The sequence below is a fragment of the Triticum aestivum genome, chromosome 7B (genome assembly GCF_018294505.1).
Source record: "Triticum aestivum cultivar Chinese Spring chromosome 7B, IWGSC CS RefSeq v2.1, whole genome shotgun sequence".
Taxonomy (NCBI): domain Eukaryota; kingdom Viridiplantae; phylum Streptophyta; class Magnoliopsida; order Poales; family Poaceae; genus Triticum; species Triticum aestivum.
This window is the reverse complement of record NC_057813.1, coordinates 762,509,757-762,517,962: the sequence shown is the minus strand read 5'-3', so window position 1 is coordinate 762,517,962 and position 8,206 is coordinate 762,509,757. Positions and strand designations below refer to the sequence as shown.

Sequence of the window (8,206 nt, the reverse complement as noted above, 5' to 3'; positions counted from 1 at the left end):
TTTTCTTTCTCCACCCATTATCTCAACCTCAATTCAAACCCGCCATCGAATAAATGGAAGCAATAGTCTTCGGTCACCTTACCTGGCACCTGGTGTCTTTGCCTATTAGTTCTAAATATGCAAGAAGTTTTTCCATACTGCAAGAATTTGTCATCAAGCTTGATGCATAAAGAATTTGTCACCTAGAGTTAACAAAATCTTTTGGTCTCTGATGCCATGAACCAGAGGAGAGAGCCTTGTGCATGCTGGTGTCGGAAGCAATGAGCGTCTTGCAGAACATGCGGGGTGCTTTCACGTCATCGCTGTCCTCTTTGTTGGGGCGGGGTGCTTCAATAGTGTCAGTCCCAAATTTCCTCGTTGTTCCCTTCTAGTCCTACACTCCTACTTCAAGCATCCACCTTATTTTAACCATTAGCAGCACATACTCCCTTTGTTCCGATTTACTCGTCGTGGTTTTAGTTCAAATTTGAACTAAAACGACGATGAGTAAATCGGAACGGAGGAAGTACTTTTGATGATTCAAGTGACATTAACCGCATCTGCCTTCCTGTAACCATTACCAGCGCATATCTTTGATGACTCAACTGACATTAACCATGTCAAATTCAGATAGTGCGCCAATCCCTCCCTCCCCGCCCCAACCACCAGCGACCCTTTTGTGTTTGGGCAAATCACTGCCTCTTCTCTCCTATCGGGTGTGGGATTGTTTTCACAAGAGTAATGCACTGAAGATAAATACCATCAGGTAGGTAGTATCCTTTGTTATAGTGGTGACCATTGATCTTAATATTGAACTCTGGGCAGTTGCCTTCTACAAGCCTTTCAAACACCAGAGAACGCTAAAGCACGTTGATGTCATTGTGAGAGCCGGCCGTGCCAAAAAAAGAGTACCAAATTCAAAGATCTTGTGAAGCACGGCCTCAAGTATGACATTGCAAACTTTCACATGACCTCTAGACTGCCCCTGCCAAGCAGATGTGCAGTTCTTCCACTTGCAGTGCTTACAATCTGTGTGCGACCAAGCATCCTCGGAAAGCCCCTATCTGCATTGATCGCCAACAACCTGGTGCAACAGTTGGCTCTCTCAAGTACTCCCGGCCAAGCATCACTAGCACAATCTTGCAGAACCTGTACATGAATTCTAGGCACGTGGCCTCACTCATGCAGACATACCCATCAATTAGATCACATGGTATTTTGTATGCAAGCACCGAATAGCTGCAGTGCATTTCTGCTAAGAGGAGAAGCCAACCTCTCCCAGAGGCGTCCTCCTTGCATATGAAATAATCATCGTATGCCACAACCCTTCGTGAATACGAGAACACATGTCTAGCCATCTGGAAGCGGCGCCGAAATAGCTTGTGTTTGAAGAGTGGGGAAGAGGACTTGAAGTAGTCTTCGGCTCTCTCTATTGCGATTCAACGCCGGAGCATGGTCGAGATTGAGCCCCTAAATGTGGTGATCGGCGTTGCTCAATCGGCCCAAAATAAATTCCCCAAAAGCCCAATCAACCCTGCAACAAAACACCCCATCTTTCTCCTTTCTTCCGCCGCCGCTAGAGTTTCCTCTTCTAGTTAGGGTTTCCTCGATCCCCAATTTCCCCACCCCAACCCTAGCTCCGATCCACCCGATGGCGGCCGCAGAGGGCAAGAAGAAGATCATCAAGCTCAAGAGTTCAGACGGTAAGGAGTTTGAGGTGGAGCAGGCGGTGGCCATGGAGTCGCAAATGATCCGGCACATGATCGAGGACGACTATACTGACAAAGGCTTGTTGCTCTGCAATGTCAACTCAAAGATCCTCTCCAAGGTCATTGAGTACTGCAACAAACACGTCCAAGCAAAGGCCGTCGACACATCTGATTTTGGTGGAGGAGCTAGGCCGTTAGATGCTACATCGGCTGTGCCTGCGGCGCCCGCAGAGGACCTCAAAAACTGGGACGCCAATTTCGTCAAGGTCGACACGGCCACCATATTCGACCTCGCACTGGTGTGATTACTTTCCATCCTTTGATTTGTTCCTTGACATTCTCTAGATCTATCTTTTTACTATCCCCCATTGATGGAATCAAGATTGTTTTTGTTTAGTGTGGCTTGTTACTTGTGTCTGATTGAGATTTGCATAGATTGGAATATGTCCTCGTACCTTCATCAAGGTAGATTTGACTCGATTGTATTAGGTTAGGTTACACAATGGATTAGGTTTAGGTCACAAAGAGTTGTTATTGGCGATGTAGAAAGCGGCCGACCATACATACTAACCCTAATAGCTAGGTTCGGGCATTATCTCGGGAGCTATATTAGTTTACAGTTCCATGTTCATCTGGTCTAATATGCTTCACTATATATGAATAACCTAGAAACATTTTAAATTATTAGATTCACTATCATTTTGTTTGTAAATTACATATACGGGATGATGATTGAGTGGTTTCTCTTTCAATAACTTGCGGAAACATCAGACCACACAGAGCAATATATGGTCTGTTGTTTCTATATTTGTCACTGTTGTTTCTAGATTTGAACCATGCATGAATGTCCATATCTAGTGTGAAATTATGATCTTGTATGCTAGACTTTAGTAGATCTGCTCTGAATTTGTTTAGTTATGTTGGTTTATCATAGATAGGGTGGCATGTCGCATGTGTCATCCTTAGTTATAATACATAAATCCAATATCATACATTACTACTTTGATATTTGTAATTATGCATTGTAGATCACACACTTCTTTCTAATTTTGCTATCTATATCTTTATTATCTTATAGGTTTCACTACTGGTCCATATGTCAACAATGAATGCCTTTTTCTTCTATCTAGCATCGAGTTACTATTTATTTTGCTGTATACATAGTGATAGCTAAATCACATGATCATGCTAATGTTTCTAACTTTGTATCAAATATTTATGATCTCAACTAATCTTTTAGATACCACTATTGATCCATGTCATCTACGAATGCCTTCTTCTATCTAGTATTGGTTGAGTATTAATTGTGGTTCTATTAACATTACATCCTTGTAGCTAGATCACGAGATGATACATTGTGCCTGTCCATGTTAGAAGTGATGATGCTTTCCATCGTTTGAAGGGAAACCACACATGACTTCCCATGGCCACTATAAAATCTTGATCTAGTTTGCAAGAGTTTAGCACTATTTACTTTTAGTTTCTTTTCTTATAGTTATCTTATTTTATCATAGATAAGATTTGTATCTCACATGTGGCATCTTCACTTGCAATACATATTCCAGTTTCATATATTACTGACCCCTAAACACATGTTTTGTGTTGTGGTTTGATTTTACTATGATAGATAACTATGTTTCTAACTTTATTGTTATCGCTGCCTTTATCATCTGAGCAAATCTTTTAAATGCCACTATATTGATCCATATTGGCTATGAATGTGTTCATCTGTGTATCATTGCTTGATTGATGATTGTGGTGTACTAGCCATACATGTTGATATCCAAATTATTGGATGATGAATGCAATTGCCAATGCATTTTGAGAAGTGGTGCTTGTCATCTGAACCCATGTAGCTTATGCACTTACAAAATTATCATTTATCATGTAGGAATGTATGTAGCTGTGTCTGATCTCACTCTATTTTGTGACAGTTATGTTAACTTTTCTTGACTATCGATCCATTTATGTTAACCCATGTTATGGTCTTTGAATGAATATCTTTTGATTATTGCACACCTTGTTTTGTGTTTTAGTTTGTCGCAAAAACCTCTATGTAGGTGGTATATGTAATTATCCATGTTTTTGTAAACCAATGCTTCGCTCTGACGCACCATTATTCCTTTTGCTCTTTTGCCCCCTCTCAGGCTGCGAACCACCTCAACATCAGGGGGCTCCTAGACTTGACTTGCCAGACCGTCGCCGACATGATCACGGGAAAGACGCCAGAGGAGATCCGCAAGATCTTCAACATCAATGAGAAATTAAGACCCGAGGAGGAGGAGAAGATCCGCAGGGAAAACCAGTGGGCCTTTGAGTAGAGGAACATCTAGGCCGCACTGAAGTAATGAACACTTAGTATTACCCATGTCTACATTTCAGTGTGCTTGTTTATGTCATAATGGTTGTAATGAACCAAGAGTCTATAAGGTGGTGTTGGTGAACTTATTCAGTGGTTATGTTTGCAAAAACAATATGGTGGTCATTAATTATCATTTGTCAAATGAATCGTTATTGTCAAGTTGATGTTTTGCTTGCTTATCATTATTTTTTCACTGATTTCCACCATGTGATTTGGGCTTCTTCGTTGGTTATTCATGTGTGTTTTGTTCATCGATCAAGATGCATGGATGCTCTTGTTACTTAAGACACGGTCCTTGTTCTTCCCCTTTCTCTTTACAATCCTAATAAAATAAAAATAAAAGTTGTTGCTTAAATTATTTGAGGGATCAAACTAATTTCAGAAGACCTGAAATTTTTATGGTAACCACTTATGACCATGGCAAGGCCACACTAAAACATATAGGGTTTTAGGATTATATTTACAATTTTTTACAAAAAATCCATTTAAATGAATAAACGAGTGATGTTATTCTCTACTGACTGCAGAACCACGCCGCACCAGAATCAGTTAACCCTCGTACACCTCTCCGTCTGTGACTCCACTGCCGTGTCTTCCCATCACCGGCTCGTTGCCGTCCTGGGCCTCGCCGTCGTCCATCGCCTTGGTGCGCTCGGCACGGCGTGGTCAACAAACGAGATTCATCGGAAGAGGATTATACATGGAGAGGCTGACAGTGGGGACGCACCAGGTCCATGGATGCACACTGCAACCGCCTCCTTCTTACGCGAAAATAAAAATTATTCCTCCCCATGAAAGCTGGGAGCCACCACGTATATCTTCGCAAGGAAGGAAGTGCCTCCTTATGCCTGCTCCTGACAGCTGGGACCCACCAACAACATCTTTGCTCCCAAGGAAGTGACTCCTTATTATGGGCAAAAACCTCTGACCACTGGGACGCACAGGCTATATATTCCACCTCCTTGCCCCCCGACAGCTGGAACCCACCTGGTCGAAGCATACGTAGCATTGTCTGTGTACATATCGGTCGATCGGTCTGTTTGCCACGATGAACCATGTCCGAGTAAGGAGCGGTAGCAGTTGAGGCAGTCCAGTCAAAACTGCGTACACATACGTACAGCCAGATGCCGAAAAATACATCCACGTACATACATACGGGTGGGGTCTCGAACACGTACTCGCGCATACGCACGGCGAGGGCTCGTGTACATGGAGAGTGAAAGGATCGATATGGTTGACTAGAGGGGGGGGGTGAATAGGCAACTAACAATTTTTAAGCTTTTCTTTAACAAATTAAACCTTGCGACAAAATAGGTTGTCTAGATATGCAACTAAGTGGACAACCTATATGATGCAAAGACAACTAGCACACAAGCAAGCAATAGATACAATACAAGTAAGCTTGCAAAAGTAAAGGCACGAAATAACCAAGAGTGGAGCCGGTGGAGACGAGGATGTGTTACCGAAGTTCCTTCCTTTTAAGGGGAAGTACATCTCTGTTAGAGCGGTGTGGAGGCACAATGCTCCCCAAGAAGCCACTAGGGCCACCGTAATCTCCTCACGCCCTCACACAATGCGAGATGCCGTGATTCCACTATTGGTGCCCTTGAAGGCGGCGACCGAACCTTTACAAACAAGGTTGGGGCAATCTCCACAACACTTGGAGGCTCCCAACAACACCACGAAGCTTCACCACAATGGAGTATGGCTTCGAGGTGACCTCAACCGTCTAGGGTGCTCAAACACCCAAGAGTAACAAGATCCGCTAGGGATTAGTGGGGGGAATCGAATATCTCTTGGTGGAAGTGTAGATCGGGGCCTTGTCACCCAATCCCGAGCAAATCAACAAGTTTGATTGGCTAGGGAGAGAGATCGGCCAAAAATGGAGCTTGGAGCAACAATGGAGTTTAGGGTTAGAAGAGGTGAGTCTTCTTGGAGAAGAAGACCCCCTTTTATAGTGGGGGACAATTCCAACCGTTGCCCACCACTCAGCCCGCGGCCCACGGAACTACCGCTCCACAGGCGCGGTACTACCGCACTGGCGTGCGGTACTACCGCGGTGGACCGCGGTACTACCGCGAGCACGGCAGAGACCTGACCAGGCAAAAAGGAGCACCGACAGGGCGCGGTAGATCCGTAGGAGCGGTACTACCGCGGCCCCATGCGGTACTTCCGCAAGGCAGACACGGGCCAGGCCTGGTAGGCACAGATGTAAAAAATTACATCCGTGACTACCTCCGCTAAGAAAAATGTCGTGCAAAAATCCAACACGAAATTACCGCGATCGAGGGTGCGGTACTACCGTGAAGGGTGCGGATGTAAAAAATTACATCCGCCCCTACCTCCGCTCCTGCTCCGGAACCTGGCCTGGTGCCACGGTACTACTGCGCCACAGCACGGTACTACCGCGGGGAGCGCGGATGTAAAAAATTACATCCGTGTCTACCACCGCTTGAGAGCGGTGCCAGACCAGAGCTCGCGGTACTACCGCTCGGAAGAGCGGTACTACCGTGGGATCCTACGGTACTACCGTGCCGGAGCCCGGTACTACCGCTTGCTCCTGCGGTAGTACCGCTCACAAGAGCAGTACTACCGCTAGCCTGAGAAGAGCAAGACTGAGGCCTTCATTTCGCAGAGACACGATGAGCCGGAGGAACACTCCGAGGAGCTCGAGGAAAGGCGGTGCAAAAGGGAATGTGTACGTGAGATTCCACCCAATCCTTTACAAAGCGGACCCCCTCTTAATAGTACGGCTTTCCTATGACTCAACTCCACTGAACCAAACCGTAGAGAAAGGCCGTCTTCTATAATCTCCGAGGGGCATCAAATCGTCTTGTGTTTAGTCGTGATATATCTGAAAAGCTCAATACACACGATTAGTCCGCAAAGGCATTGTCATCAATCACCAAAACTACATAGGGACAAGAATGCACTTACAATCTCCCCCTTTTTGGTGGATTGATGACAATACGGGATTTGCACAAATGAAATGAATATAGCATAGGCAAACCCCACAACTTCTAAAATATAGATGAGCTCCCCCTAGATTCGTGCTAGAGAGTAAAGTGCTTTGGACTGCACGGCACGAATACTAGGAGCACCACTCCCCCTATATTTTAGAAACAAAGCATATCTTGCAATAGTAAGGCTGACACTAGACATGATATGAGCATAACATGAATAGCATGATAAGCACAAGCTCAATAAGGAGATAACGAGAGAGTGCATATGTCTTACACCATATGATAGACTTAGTCTCACGAGCACAACCAAACCAAAGCAAGCAGGTTCAACAACGGAAAGCAAAGCAAATGACGAAACACACGACACACACACAAATCCTACACTCTCTCCCCCTTTGGCATCGAGACACCAAAAAGGCAGAGAGGTCACCTACAACGCAGGTGGTAGCTCAGGCGGAAAACGACTCATCTCGCCAGACTCCGCAGCAGGAACATACTCCTCCTCTGAATCGCTCCAATGGAAGCTCTGCTTCGCCATCCAGGCAGTCTCTGGGGTGATGTGCTTCTCAGAGCCGCTTGCCACGTCCTCCCCGCAAGCCCTCAAGATCCTGATGTCGCGACGGCGACTCTCCTTCTGAGCAACATGGGCCTTGTACTGCCCCTGAACCTGCAAGAAGAACAACCTCTTCATCTTGTCCTTCAGCTTCTTTGCCCAAGAAGGCTCAGCAGAGGGAGGCGTGAACGCAGAACGATCCTCAGCAGCGTCTTCCTCCTTAATCTCCTCCTCATCAACAACCATCTTGGCAGCCTCTGCAGCAGTGGTGGTATTAGCCCATTGGGGCTTGATGCGAAGCTTGATGGGCTCATGCCGAATCTAGCCTGGTGCTTCAAACTCCTCATTGGGGAGGAGCTTCTCCCACGTCTTGGAGATCAGGTAAAACAGATAAGGCCCATAGATGGGGACCTTATGGTTGAACACGGCGAACTGAAGCTCACACCACATGATATGTGAGACATCAAGTGGCTGAGTCTGAGCCTGACGGGCCTCCTCACAAAGAAGCATCATGTCAATGAGATAAGCATGCACCTGTCCCATGTCACCAATGCGCGGGAAGAGCGTGTTCCGGAAGAGCCTATGCATGATGTCAAGGAAGGGGTTGAGCACCCATGCCTTCTTCTTGTTAGGAAGCGTC

At 45.6% G+C, this 8,206-nt stretch overlaps 1 protein-coding gene across 1 annotated transcript; it reads left to right on the top strand.

Annotated features, from left to right (window-relative positions):
- Positions 1-1,566: 1,566 nt before the first annotated feature.
- On the top strand, positions 1,567-4,020 carry LOC123156451 (SKP1-like protein 1). The gene is made up of 2 exons (XM_044574580.1): positions 1,567-1,987; positions 3,836-4,020. Exons 1-2 carry the CDS (start codon positions 1,631-1,633, stop codon positions 4,007-4,009), a joined length of 531 nt encoding a protein of 176 aa, XP_044430515.1. The 5' UTR covers positions 1,567-1,630; the 3' UTR covers positions 4,010-4,020.
- Positions 4,021-8,206: the final 4,186 nt, after the last annotated feature.

Coding starts and splice junctions, on each gene's coding strand:
- LOC123156451 (XM_044574580.1), top strand. CDS start 1,631: ATGGCGGCCGCAGAGGGCAAGAAGAAGATCATCAAGCTCAAGAGTTCA. Junction 1,988..3,835: donor CCATATTCGACCTCGCACTG/GTGTGATTACTT, acceptor GCCCCCTCTCAG/GCTGCGAACCACCTCAACAT.